At 44.9% G+C, this 15,060-nt stretch overlaps 1 protein-coding gene across 1 annotated transcript in view; it reads left to right on the forward strand.

The window, feature by feature from the left end:
* The window catches only part of IQCK (IQ motif containing K), an 84,191-nt gene that overhangs the window by 43,773 nt on the left and 25,358 nt on the right, over nucleotides 1–15,060 (forward strand). Inside the window, exons 7-8 of the mRNA XM_040441436.1 lie at nucleotides 4,980–5,064; nucleotides 11,010–11,121. Of these exons, the coding sequence (XP_040297370.1) occupies nucleotides 4,980–5,064; nucleotides 11,010–11,121 (197 nt within the window). The remainder of the gene's footprint in view (nucleotides 1–4,979; nucleotides 5,065–11,009; nucleotides 11,122–15,060) is intronic.

A 15,060-nucleotide genomic window follows, 5' to 3' on the forward strand; every position in this document is an offset into this window, starting at 1 on the left:
ACTCTGCAACGACTTGGAGATGCTAGCTTCTGACCCTTCACCCTAGTTATGATTGAGTGCACACAAAGGAGGCAGTTGTAGAAAGGACAATACCTTCCAGTCAGATAGAAATGACCCTCATTATCTCCAGCTACAATGCGTATTGGCAGATACTTAATAGCGACAAGAATATCCAGAATGATAATGGAAATTAAAATGTTTCATCTCCTGTGACAGAAGATGCTTTGTGATAGGATTCAACTCAGCTTTTTTTTGGAGTGAAAGTGTATTCAGGACATTGACTGGATGGATGCACATTGCGATCACCTTTCATGGACTTTTCCATTAAATTAGTCATGCACCTTTTTAATAAACATGATTGAAATGACAGTATATTGAGCAATGCAGTCAGGTATGTACACTGTAACCTGGTAGAGGGCTTTCAAGTTGTGGATGACTTGATGTGTTAGTCTCGTACAATTAAAGGGGTTCTCTATGATTAATGTTACTCACCTTGCCTTATGACGGCCTTGTGCTGTTGCTAGGTAACCAGTATCTACCTCTGCTCCTGCTCCCGCCCTGCTGGTTGGGGCCGTGGCCCCTTTGTTCGAGTTGCTCAGTGTCAACAGGCCTGACAGCCTATTTAAACTGGAATCATAATTTCAGAATTTGACACTGATTCTGACATTGGCCTTGTTCCTGATTACGTTCTTGGATTGTGTATCAGCTACCTGTTGTTCTGCTCCTGGCTCTGACCCTCGGCTCCATTCCTTCCTATGCTGCCATCTTGTCCTCTGGTTTGTTGACCCATGGCTCCGTTTCTGATCACGTCACTGTTCCATCAATGTTCCTTTTGCCAATCCATGTATTTTCTGTGGACTCTGACCTGGGAATCACCCTGCTGCAAAGTCTTCTTCTTTGTGGAGGTTAATGGTGAAGACCAGGTGAGACCTTAGACTTTGCACCCTAGTCTATCCAGTGCCAATTGGATTGTGGTGTAGAGAATCCACATTCCAGTACATGAATTGAAAAGAGGATTGTATATGCCTATTCTTTATAATATATCTTTTTCTCTTGAGACTGATTTCTAGGACCATAGCTATAAGAGCATCCATGAAAGAGGAATATGTATGGCTAAATAGTTAGTTACTAGAGATCTGTTCTTGGGGACCAAATTTCTTTAAGCACATGCAGGCTACATTTTGATGAAATTGTTGAGTGTGCATAAATTGCTAAAAAAAAATCCTGTGTCTTATTGTCATGCATTTATGTATTTCTGTTGCCAAACGTATTGTTTCCTATTCAAACCAAGCAGGAGGAGAAGCTAGCTACTTCCTTCCTTCTGTCCTTTCCCAGAAGAAAATATGTATTTGTATAAGTCAAGATGAAGGAAGACTCTGCTTGAACAGATACATTTGAGATGTTATCTTCTACAGTGAAAATGGAGAAGAGGAATCTTTGGATTGTTCCATGGATTTGCATGAACTCTGCCAGTCTTGATCAGTGCCTGTTTCCTGACTTTGTGTATTGCTTGATCCCTTGGTGCCATGTTACCGGTGTCTCTCACCCCCATGGGTCAGTCGCCAACCATGCCAGGACTATTCCAAGAGGTAGTGGCCTTGTTGTTGCTCCACTGCAATGAAGGCCAAATACCTATAACGCATGAAAACCAGGGGACAGCCAGGATAACAACCTCAGGACTCACCCTAAGTCAAACCAGTTGGTTGGCACAGTGGGGCCACAACCCTGTCCGTAGCATCAGGAAGTACTCCAGTGTAATATACCAAATTGTACAAAGACTCTAAAACCTGTGGATATCCAAAACCTCAACTATCAGCATATCAGCCTGGAGTCAGGGCATGGTAGGAATTGTAGCTTTGCAAGAACTGGAGATCTACTGGGCTAGACTGTAACTAGTCATAGCAAAACATGTGCCTGCTGCTAGATCTGCAAGGTGATCCCTGGATATCGAAATTTGCTGCAGTCTTGCATGATATTATCGGAGCGCTCTAGTATATCGTATCGGTCATTTCAGCAATACTGATTATTATCTGCCATTCAACTAACTTCCTAGAATCTATACTGTCTCCAATGCTGGAGCTTCTACTTAGGCCTCTTTCACATGAGCGTGTCCGGATTAGGTCCGGATGCGTCCCGGTGCATTGCGGCAAACCCGCGCGAGTAGGTACGCAATTGCAGTCAGTCTTGACTGCGTTCCTTTGTTCAGTTTTTATTGCGCGGGTGCAATGTGTTTTGCATGCGCGTGATAAAAAACTGAATGTGGTACCCAGACCCGAACTTCTTCACAAAAGTTCAGGTTTGGGTTCAAGGTTGTGTAGATTGTATTATTTTCCCTTATAACATGGTTATAAGGGGAAATAATAGCATTCTGAATACAGAATGCATAGTACAATAGCACTGGAGGGGTTAAAAAAAATAAAAAATTAACTCACCTTAGTCCACTTGATCGCGTAGCCCGGCATCTCCTTCTGTCTCCTTTACTGAACAGGACCTGTGGTGAGCATTTATTACAGGTCAAGTACCTGTGGTGACGTCACTCCGGTCATCACATGATCCATCACCATGGTAAAAGATCATGTGATGGACCATGTGATGACCGGAGTGACGTCACCAAAGGTCCTTTACCTGTAATTAATGCTCACCACAGGTCCTGTTCAGTAAAGGAGACAGAAGGAGATGGCGGGCTACGCGATCAAGTGGACTAAGGTGAGTTAAATTTTTATTTTATTGTTTTATTTAAAACATTTTTTAACCCCTCCAGTGCTATTTTACTATGCATTCTGTATTCAGAATGCTATTATTTTCCCTTATAACCATGTTATAATAATAATGATCGGGTCTCCATCCCTATCGTCTCCTAGCAACCGTGCGTGAAAATCGCACCGCATCCGCACTTGCTTGCGGATGCTTGCGATTTTCACGCAACCCCATTAACTTCTATGGGGCCTGCGTTGCGTGAAAAACGCAGAATATAGAGCATGCTGCGATTTTCACGCAACGCACAAGTGATGCGTGAAAATCACCGCTCATGTGAACAGCCCCATAGAAATAAATGGGTCGGTATTCAGTGCGGGTGCAATGCGTTCAACTTACGCATCGCATCCGCGCGGAATACTCGCCCATGTGAAAGGGGCCTAAGGCTTCTTTCACACTTGCGTTTTTGACTGATCCGGCAGGGATCAGCAAAAACGCTTCCGTTTCTGATAATACAACCGTCTGCATCCGTTATGAACAAATCCGGTTGTATTATCTATAAAATAGCAATGACAGATCATTTTCTATTGTGTCCGAGAACACGGGATGCAGCACCAATGACTTGTATTGTGTGTCATGCCGGATCCGTTTTTCTCCACATCCCATGACAGAAAGAAATTTGCTCTACGGTATGGGAACGCAACTGAATGGAAAGCATTCTGGCGCTCTCCCTTCTGTTCAGTTTTGTCCCCATTGACGATGAATAGGGACAAAACGGAAGCGTTTTCCTCCGGTATTGGGATCCTCTGCCGGATCTCAGTACTGTAAAAGTTACACGCAAGTAGCCTTAAGAAGCAGAATATGACAGTCAAGTGCTAATCTTAATGCACAGTATAAGTAAGATTTGACAATTTGATTAATTTCTTCAACCTGTTAGGTATGTAAGTTCCTCGGATATGATAACACTTGCAGTTTCCATGATTCAGTGACAGATCCAATTCCTGTCGGCCTGGAACAGCTGCCTCGTGTCACGAATGACAGATTTCATCCTCCCCTCATTGCCTGTATACTGGTCGAATGGCCGCACTTACCATTCTATTTTTAAGTGACCTGCAGCAGTCTACGGTTGGTAGCAGACAGGAATGGAATTGGCAGAAGTTCTGAGACACGAGGGGTGTACTGGTAAATACGTCTTGGTGTTGTTAACCATTTCTGACCAATTACAAGTCCCATTTTTTATATTTGGTCAGTAGAATATGTAGAAATGTATATCCAACAGTTTATAGATTTTAGATGGTCACACTATACTATTAAAGCATCCTTTATTTAGAAAAAAAAGTTCCTGCTTTTGACCCAAAAGCCTTCCTCCATTGGCACCAGAAAAATTCAGCTTTTGGAACTGTTCAGCAGATCTTAATTTAAAAAAAAAAATTTTTTTATTTTATTCGGTAGATATCGGTGCGACACAGCTCTCTGCAGACCATATAGGAGATTGTCTGTGTCTATAGGAGTCTGTGACCTACAAGTGATGTCGTTTACTTTTTCCTTTTCTTCTCCTTCTGACCATGGCCACCATGATGACTTCTCCTGACCACGACTTGTCTCTGCAGAATTTGACACACAAACATCTTTACTGCCCCACTTCTCCAGCACATTTCCCACCAATTCTCTACCCCGCTACACAACTTATTATCCCTAGTATCCCAGACGGTAGATTTTACAATCTGGCTTCTGATTGCCTATAAGAGTCCAAGCTATATACTATATATTCATTAGCCTTCCTTTGACCATCTGAAATTTGGGCCTGAGAATTAGGCTAAAATATAATTCACTGGTGATGACCGGACGCTTTATATATTCTACAGAAGTCTTACCAAATAATGTTAGAAATTCCAGAATGGAAGCATGACAGCATAGCTCAGGGTTCGGCCTCATGAACATGGCCATATTACAGCTCTCTTTTGTGCAAGCCGTTACAAGGCACCAGTAGAGGACAAAGGGACTTACTGTACCTCCATATGCCTCCATGTGAAATGGAGGCATACAGAGGTACAGTAAGGCCCTATGCCCTCTACTTCATGCTGTATGATGAGTTACGTTTTTCCCCCAAGTGTAGAATATCCCCCCCAGGTGGTATCTGGTGGAGCATGTAAAATGTCTGTGGGTTAGTAGAATGATGCTGCAGGGGCCTCCTGCACACAAAGATGACAAACTAAGATGACAACCTAATTATTTTAGATACCTGTGTGACGATCAAACTTATGGCAATACTTATCTTTTTACAGTCCAAGACCACCCATTCCTCTGTCTCTTCTCCTGTCCGAGGAGGAGGCGGCATTACTCATCCAGTCATTCTGGAGAGGATACCGGGTAAGATTGATCTATATAAATCACTTCTCTGCTTAAGTCATCCTTTAATATACCGTACTTAATATATATCCAGTCTACTCCATACCATGTGCTTAAAATGTCATGACACCAGCTTTACTTGCCATCACTTTGCATGGCCTGGTTACCCTTTATGCATAGTAAGCTCCTGCAAGTTCCTTCCATTATCCTGTATTCCCCAGGTGCTCCAGTATAGACCTTTAGAAATAATGATCCTCATAATGATCGATGGGTAATATAGTAATCCTTGTGCTAGTTACTAAGGGCTTTATTACAGTTCTGGAAAATATAACAATTATATCCTGTGATCGGATAATAAGTCTGTTGTATAAAGTCCCAGAAGAAAGTCTTTAAGTTTAAGAATTTTTGCAATTAATATTTAAAAAAAGTTCCAAGTGTAAACCTTTTTCTTTTTGCCGATTCAGATTTGGCCACAGAGAAAATGATCTATAATCTGCAAAGACAACCTAGCCTTCAGCTGATTGCCATAGGTCCAGCTCCTGGGGCCCACTGCCATTGTTTAGTTTATTCAAGCCACATTGTTCCTCTGCATGGCTCACTATGTACCTTGTCTTTTGCCGCAGCTGAAGATGCACCATCAAGAGTCATTATGTTGCATTAATATTTGCAATGTGATGGGGGAGATTTACTAAGCTAAATGCGCCAGAATTGGCTTAACGGGAATCTGTCATCAAATTTTACATATTTAAACCCATAGCAATGTAATGTATTGCTGCCAAACATAATTAAACCGTACCTTTGTTAGCATTATCTTTATTTCTGAACTCCAGAAAATGAATTTTGATTGGTATGCTAATGAGGATCAATGTGTCAAGCAGGGCGTCAACAACTGTTCAGAGAGCCCAAACCAACCTCTCCCAAGTGCCCAGGACCGCCTCTTCAACTGTGTCCAGTATCTACCCTGCCCGCCTTCCAGTCTGTCTGACTTCCATGACATCACTGTGTCCATGAAACATGTATGACACCTAGAAGGCAAAAAACGGACACACATCCTAAACACGGATCCTTCACGGAAATGCATGATGCATCTTGTCATAGATGTCATCACGGACACGCGCGTGTGAAAGAGGCCTAACTGGCAAAGGCACCTTCTTGTGGGTTTTACCAGACGTCATCCTGCGACCTCGGTCATGTTTGAATGTCATGCCCTCCATGTCCCTCACCTACACTGGTGACTGCGGTAAGGAACGTGCCTTGTTTGCATGCATACCGTGTAAACATTTTCTCCGATTCCCATGGTTTGGTCACGCTGACACTAATGCCCCCGGTAACAGTAATTAGCTGTGACATTACCACTGCAGGACTCAGCATTGCTGCAAACTACGCAGTCAGTCATTGTCAAGTACAGCGGGCCGTGCAGCCGCCCCTATGTCTTCTGGACTCTGCTTACTGATTTAACTCCTGCCTTCCTGGCATCTCAAGAAGTCTTTCTTTGCGTTCAGGAAAAATCTCAGCCTGTTCTATATTGTGCGTTTTTCAGGCAGCCCCTGGCTCCATAGAAATTAATGGGGCTTATGTGAAAAAAAGGGAAGGCATCCGGATGTGATGCGTATTTCACTGATGGTCGCTGGGAGATGTAGATTGTTAATCTTCAGTTTTCTTCACGCATCAAAAACTGATGAAAAAACTGAAACACTGAATGCAATCACAGACGAAACTGCGCGCAAAAGTCTTTCCCTGAACAGTTCCTGACTCAATCCATATCACTCATGTGAAATAAGCCTAAGCCTTAGGCTACATGCACATGAACGTTGTTTGTTTCCGTGTCCGTTCCGGGTTTTTTTTGCGGATAGGATGCGGACCCATTCATTTCAATGGGCCCGCAAAAAATAAGGACAGCACACCGTGTGATGTCCGCATCAGTATGTCCGTTCCGTAGCCCCGCAAAAAAAAAATAGAACGTGTCCTATTCTTGTCCGTTTTATGCCTACGGATGTCATCCGTTTTTTTTTGCGGATCCGCAATTTGCGGACCGCAAAACACATACTGTCGTGTGCATGTAGCCTTATTCACACGTCGGGGATTCACGGATATGTGCACTTCCACGTTTTAGCACAGTCCGTGGGTTTGTGGTTTTATCATGGAAACATGCTCTATTTTTTGTTCGATTGTCCGTTTACGGATCCATCACGCCCATTAGAGTCTATGGATCAGTGAAAAACATGGGCACCATCCGTGTTGCGTCCGTGTTGCACGGACCATTTATAGAAGATGCTCTGAAAATGTATTTTTAGCTGTGCAGTGTCAGTGGAACATGGATGACATGCGGAGAGCAAAAAACGGACACACGGACCAAACACGGATTCTTCACGGACGAATCACTGAGCATCTTATCACGGATTTCATCATGGACGTGTTAATAAGGCCTTAGGCTAATTTCACACTAGCGCTAAAATGTTTCGCCAGGCAGTTCCGGCAGGGGAACATCCTGCCTGAGTTCATCGCATCAGGCATAGCGGGAAACTTCCGGAGCACCGCTAAGCCCCATTGTCTATAATGGGACCTGGCAGGGATCTGGCCTGTTTTCGGCAATAGTGCCAAGATTCAGCCTGGCAAAAACCACTGCAAGCAGCATTTTTTTGTCCGGCTGAATCCCGGCATTAATGCTGCAATCAGGCTGGATCCCCACCGGGTTCTAGTATAGGTAATGGGCTGTGGCGGGGAAAGGCAGTATCCGGCAGCGCGGGCTATGATGACCTCCGGCAGGCTGTTCCACTACCGGAGTGTGAAACTAACCCTAGTCTCTCTCTTGTAAGGAGCCCTATCGATGTGTGAATAGCATTTCAGACAATGAATACAAACAAAAATGTTTCCAGTCACTGACAGCAAGCAAGGATCTTACTGCGGATAAGCTTTATTTACATACAAGTGGACAAGCATTTATTTCTTGATGGGGTGAGGTATATAATTGGTTGGTTGTGTTCACTGTTTTAGAATAAAAGGGGTTATCCAAACTATAAAACATGCCCCCTAATGCCCAGGCCCCTCATATAGATCATACTTACCCCAGTACCAGCGTTGCTCCTGATCCCCGCAGGGCCGTCGCTGCATCTTCCTGTCGAGTGGATAAAAACCTCTGGCGACGAGGGGAGCAGCCAATAGCAGGCCGCGATGGGGACGAGCCTCCCTAGCATCGCGGGTGACGCTAGGGAGGCTCGTCCCCGTTGCGGCCTGCTCGTCCCCGTTGCGGCCTGCTATTGGCTGCTCCCGCCGTGAGATGCAGTGGCGGTCGTGCGGGGATCAGGAGTGATACAGGTGCCGGGCAGCGGTGTATATATAATCTATATGAGGGGCCCGGGCATTGGGGGGGCATGTTTTATAATTTAGATAACCCCCTTTAAATCCAGTCCGAACATAAACATTTTGCTCTCGGTAAATGGTCGCCTTCTTCTTTTTTTCTCTCGATCTGCCGAATTCCAGACATATCATCACTTTTCATCATTAATTAGTGATAAATAATTTAGAAGGGGCTACCGAGCGCATTCAAATGAGGGCAGAATGCAGGAAAAGATATAATTAGCAAGTGGAAGATGCAAATGTATTTCCTCTCCGGGGGAGCACACGAGGCGGTGCTGGGCGCGTTGCGTAGTTTGTGTAGCAGAGCATTGATAATGCAATATTGTCAGGTCACTGAGTAATTCATGACAGCCAGCATTATATAACAGCCCCTGAATGTCTGATGTAGCTCCAGTTTGTCATCGCAGAACACCACACAGTGCAAAACCGATGAGTTATGCTGCTTGTACAGTATAATGCAGGGATGCTCAACCTGCGGCCCTCCAGCTGTTGTAAAACTACAACTCCCACCATGCCCTGCTTTAGGCTGTTCAGGCATGCTGGGAGTTGTAGTTTTGCAACAGCTGGAGGGCCGCAGGTTGAGCATGCCTGGCCTAATGGGACGTTTACACCATAAGGTTCCCACAGGTTGCACCAGTCAGTGTACCAGGGCCCTTAGTATAAGTGGAGATGTGTAATAGATTATAGTCAGAAGTAATCTGATGTGAAGCTCAGCAATGGAGCCACTTCTGAGGGGGTTGTCTGGGTTAGGCAAAAATGTGGCCAAAGGGAAGGACTGTGAGAGCGTAACATCGTCACTGTTTGACCCCCCCCTGTGCAGCTGCTGCGGTCTTTGGTTAGTTGGCTGCAGCTGTGACATGCTCATATACACACATGACCACTGCAGCCAATGACTGCCCTCTGCGGTCACGTGCTGTTTACCGCTGAGTGCAGTCATTGGCTGCGGCAGTCATACTTGTATACGGGCATGTCACTGCTGCAGCCAAGTAAACAAAGACCAGAGGGAGCCATAGGACTGGCGGTGCTGGAAAAAGAAGGGGTGAAATGTATCAGACTGTGCCGCAGTCCCTGCCTTCAGCCAATTTTGGTGTAACTTAGACAACCCCTTTAAAGCGGTTGTCCAGGATTTATATTTGTTAAATTCCACCCCTCTAAGCAGTACCTGTTAAGAAATGTTCCCAGCGCCCCGTTCCAGCTCTGTGGCTCCATGGCTGTGATGCCGGCACAGAGTGGAGACGTCCTGTGGCACCTGAAGTGAGGCCTTAGGGTACTTTCACACTTGCGTATTTGAATTCCGGCAGGCAGTTCCAACATTGCAATACCGGATCCGTCTCTCTGGTGTCATCTGAAAAAACGGATCCGGAATTTATTTTTTTTCACATTTTTAAAGGTCTGCGCATTGCGCAGACCGGGAAACCGCTTCTGTTTTTCTGGAACACTTGGTGCCTGATCACAATGCATTTCAGCGGAAAATAATACGTTTTCTGGAATTTTGAACCGTGAAAATACCGCAGCTTGCTGCGGTATTTTCTCCGGCCAAATACCGTAAGAGGGACTGAACTGATGCATCCTGAACGGAACGCTCTCCATTCAGAATGCATTCGGATAAAACTGCTCAGTTCTTTTACGATATTGAGCCCCGAGTTCTTATACCGGAAAAGAATAACGCTAGTGTGAAAGTACCCTAACAATACCTCCGTACAAATCCGACAGAAAATAATCTTGGCATGCTCCATCACACTTTGTTTTACAAGGCCAAGCTCCTAGAGGAGCACATCCTTGTAATATGGTGCCACGGAGAGGCGCCATAAATTGGCCCATGTAAGGCCTAAAGAACGTTTCAGCTAGTTGCATAAGTAATTGGTGAAATGACAACCTTTCACAGAGGGAGCACTGGTTTGGGATGGCACTGTCTAAGAAAGGGTGGTAGCTGCTGTGGTCTACACCTTCTTGGCTTCAGTGGGGGTCTAATCAATATGCCATGAACCGTCTCCAAACACCATATATATCCATGTCATTGTGCACCAGGTACATGAAACCTGAAGCTCTGTAGCAGTACCACTTCTCTCTGCAAGTACTAGCGTTGATACATAGTCCTTTCCAAAAGGGTGAGCTTCTTCGAGGCCATCAGGAAGCAAGAGATCCAACATTTGCATATTAGGTTCATGACATATTGCACTGTCTATGCTCATCTTCTTGAGTTTCCAGTTCATTCCCTATCACCAGTCGCTTTAATGTATAAATCTTCTTTCCTGGTCATTTTCGTGGAGTCTCCATCATCATCTCTGTTAGTTTTCTCCCCTTGAACTTCTCAGGCGCCTGAGTCAATACAAATGGCATTCTGCAATTGCCGGGGGACCATTACGTCTCTCATCTCTGTTGGTTGATACTCTTTGACACAGGACACAAATGCTGTAGAGAAAAGCAAATATCCTCTGTGCCGGCCAACACAACAGGCAAAACTTTTAGAAGTAGGAAATATTGTTGATAACTTTTTGTATATTAAATTGACCCTTCCAATGACTTTACTCTGCCTCCTGGCAAGTAGATGCTGTGACTAAGAGGGGGACAGGAGGTCGCAGATTTTATTTTACTTTGTTCTTCACTAGGTACGCTGTGATCCAGAGGTCCAAGAATTACGCCAGTGGCAAAAAGATCTCAGAGAGAATAAAGATATTAATAAGAAAGTTCAAGAATTCTGGGAAAAACAGGAATCCAAAGGTATGTTCTGTTTGCAAGATATAAGTAATAACGTGTCTGGTGGTACCGATACCTCCCATGTCTGCAGTGGTGAAACAAGACCTTTGCATGCATCAACATTCCTTTATATTAGGACAGGTTCACATTTGCGTAATGCAATTCCCTTATAACGGAATGTTTAGAGGCAGAGAAACCTTTAGAGGCATTCCGTTTTGAGCCGTCATAATCGGATCCGTCTGGTTTCCGTTATCCAGGACGGAAAAAAAAAGTCCTGTTATGTATGTTTGCCCATATTACCTCTATTATGACGGATCAATCAAAACGAAATGCCTCCAAAGGTTTCCGTTTTGCATTCCGTCCTAAAATTCCATTATTTTAACGGAACCAATAACGGAATTGCATAATGCAAATGCGAATCCGCCCTTACTTCCATTGCTTCCCTCTATGTATCAACAAGAGCATTTGGAACAGGGTGACACTGCTAAACGGGTTTTCCGAGATTTACATATCGATGACCTATGCTCTTAATAGTGTATGCAATATATCGATCGGCACTGTGGGAAATAGAGTGGCGGTGCGCGTGTCCCAGGGCAGGTGTCCCATGTAGATCAAAGGAAGAACGGACGGGCTGTTAGTATATAATCTTGTGATTTATTGTCACATTCCACTGGACTATGCTCGTAATAGGTCATCAATATGGGATTGGAGCGGGTCCGACTCCCAGCACCCACGCTGATCAGCTGTTTGAGAAGACCGCGGTGCTCCCGTGAGTGCCGCGGCTTCCTCACAGCTAACCAAGCACAGTGCCACCCATTTCATAGTGGCTGTGCTTGGTATCACAGCTCAGCCCCATTCACTTGAATGGTACTGAGCTGTGCCTAGGTCATGTGACCCTGTGAACATGACGTGGCGTGGCCTAGGAGGAGGCCTAAGTGCTCACGGAGCGCCGTGGCCTCGTCATACAGCTGGTCAGTGGGGGTGCCAGGACTCAGACCCCCACCAATCTAATACTGATGGCCTGTCCTGAGGATAGGTTATCAATATGTAAATCCGGGAAAACCCTTAAACTCATTAGTTTATTGTTGGTCAAAAGCAGCATTTTCTGTGGAGCCGGCTGACTCTCCCTTTTTGATGTTGGGGGAGAGCGGGATCGGGTGATTTTTTGCCCTATCCTTTCATTCTCCCAGGATAAAGGCTGGCACCAGAGGTGTCTGATAGAAGTGTTCTCTTCTCTGGCTACTGAAAACACATACATGGTTGGCCAATGTAAAATGCATTGAGAGGACTCCTGAGCTCATGCACATAATCGGGAGGACTCAAAGAGGAGTCCTGTCAGTGCAGTTTACTGCTAGTTTGTGGGAGCACAGGGTTGGACTGCAAGTGAGTGTGAAGATAATAATGACATAACTGGACTCAGCATCACTTAGACTGTACATCGCTTGCTCTAGTTTGGGGGGTTATTTCATGTAAATGCAGCGGTCTCCTCCACTGACGAGCGGGCGATTGCCAGGAAGGAACGCTTCCTTCTCGACAATCCTCTGCTCTATCTAGCAGTGTAAAACCCCTTTAATGACTTATCGTAAGACAAAGCCATTCATATTTTGGCCATGGAAAAGAACATATAGAGATGACTTCTCCTGTCTCTTTAATTCCTTTCCTTCTGGACAATTTGCTGCTGGATCCCGGCGAGGTCACAGATTGTTCTCTCGCTGTCAATCAATAATTAGTCCTGAGGGCTATTCTCTTTTTCATTTACTTTCCAGTTTGGAGAGAGAATTGGTTTGCTTGGCAGTGAATACCATCTGTATGCAGATGATGCTCAATGCCTCTGTTTACTCCTGACCTCACGACCTTAACTCTGTCCGCTGGACATTTGTGTCTGTCTCATAGGCTTTTCTGCATGAATGGCAGCGAATTGCCGTATGATCATTGTGTCCAATACTGAGTCACTAATCAAACCCCCTGCATTATGTTCAGTGTAGCCGGTCAGATGTACAGTATTCTCCATCTTCCCTCTCTCTGCTTGCTTCCTGCATACCAATCTTGCAGCTTTTTCTTGCTACCTTCCATCCATTACTGTAGGTCACAGACTTAGATTGTCCTTAGCCAGAAAGATGAAAGATCAAAAAGTGATGTTTGCTTCTCAACCCCAGAGGTTTCCTGATTTCGTCACTGCAGACGGAGCCTTCTGTATAGCTTCCGGCGCTGGCGGCTACTTGAAACAGCTGATTGGTGGGCAACCCTATTTCATACCCATCATCTTCTCTCTATCTGTACCTTAATGCTGCCATTGACATTCATTTAATTTTTAATTTTAAGACCTTTGGCCATGAGTTCCTACTGTGGCTGCTTTTGGAAATTTCAAGGCACAAGGTAAAAACTCCCTAGGGCAGCATTGTCTGGCACCAAGTAAAAATTTGTTGGAGCATCTCGAACCACTAACCTCAAATGGTTGCGATAGATATAGCACACTAAGCTTCTCTCAGGCGAGATTGATTCCAGGACCCTCTGCTGCACTGATGGGACCCTCTTTGTTTTCCCTTGGTGGGTGATAGGACCCGCTGCTGCACTGATGGGACCCTCTTTGTATTCCCTTAGTGGGTAATGGGACCTGTTGTTGCATTGACGGGAGCCTCTTCGTATTCCCTTGGTGGGTGATGGGACCCGTTGCTGCACTGATGGGAGCCTCTTCATATTCCCTTGGTGGGTGATGGGACCCATTGCCTCACTGATGGGACCCTCTTCGATTTCCCTTGGTGGGTGATAGGACCCATTGCTTCACTGATGGGACCCTCTTCATATTCCCTTGGTGGGTGATAGGACCCATTGCTTCACTGATGGGACCCTCTTCGTATTCCCTTGGTGGGTGATAGGACCTGTTGCTGCACTGATGGGACCCTCTTCGTATTCCCTTGGTGGGTGATAGGACCCGTTGCTGCACTGATGGGAGCCTCTTCGTATTCCCTTGGTGGGTGATAGGACCTGTTGCTGCTGCACTGATGGGACCCTCTTCGTATTCCCTTGGTGGGTGATAAATCAAGACATGGTAGCTGTTACTGAAACAAAATGCTCCTGTGTATTCACCCGCTTCTGCCTTGTGCATCCAATTGGTGACACTTACACAATGTTGTAACAGTGGGTGCGGACCCATTGTGCCAACTAACTAGTTTGACTGTGGGCTAAACCTAAGGGCGCTGTCCCGGCTAGTATTCACCTTTTAACCACAGAAATTTGGACTTCACTGCAGGGAACCAACCAGGCTGCTGCCTCCTGGAGTAGTCCTGATAGAGTTGGCAGCTGACCCACAGGGGCGAAGCACCAAGGGATGAGGCAAAAGATGTATACATATCCTACCACTATGCAGTCAATGTATGAGGTGAGATTAGAAAATAATCTTCAATAATACAAACATATTTCTATAAAATCTTTATTATTATGAATATCACAGAATGACCCTCACATTGTGTTATACAAAATCATAAGCATTCGTCAATAGAAACACCTCCCCCCCCCCCATAATTACAATGCTCCCAACCATGTAGAGGAAGTTCCCAGAGTACAGTGCAAGAACATACGCCATGCACATGCTTGTTAACAGCATCATAACATTTGAGATACCATACAGATCCAAAATGGAATGGCGATATGAAAAAATACATTGATATTATTCATTACCTTTGGCAATAGGCTGATTAAATGATCATTAACATTACATGAGCACGGAGGATAATAGAAGTGTGCTTTATCTAATGCTCATTTACTAACACTGCTAACACTGCACGAAAGCACAGAAGCCAGACGGAGAATGAAAGCAAATGATTGGATATTACAGTTTACTGGAAGTGTCGCCATTAAATGCAATGTTAGTAAGTGAACCCTATTGCTTGCACAGTGGAAACTGTCTGAATGCATCCTATCTGGTCCATGGGAATGAAGGATAGGCCATCAATATAAGAAATC

This window comes from Bufo bufo, chromosome 7, assembly GCF_905171765.1.
Source record: "Bufo bufo chromosome 7, aBufBuf1.1, whole genome shotgun sequence".
NCBI lineage: Eukaryota > Metazoa > Chordata > Amphibia > Anura > Bufonidae > Bufo > Bufo bufo.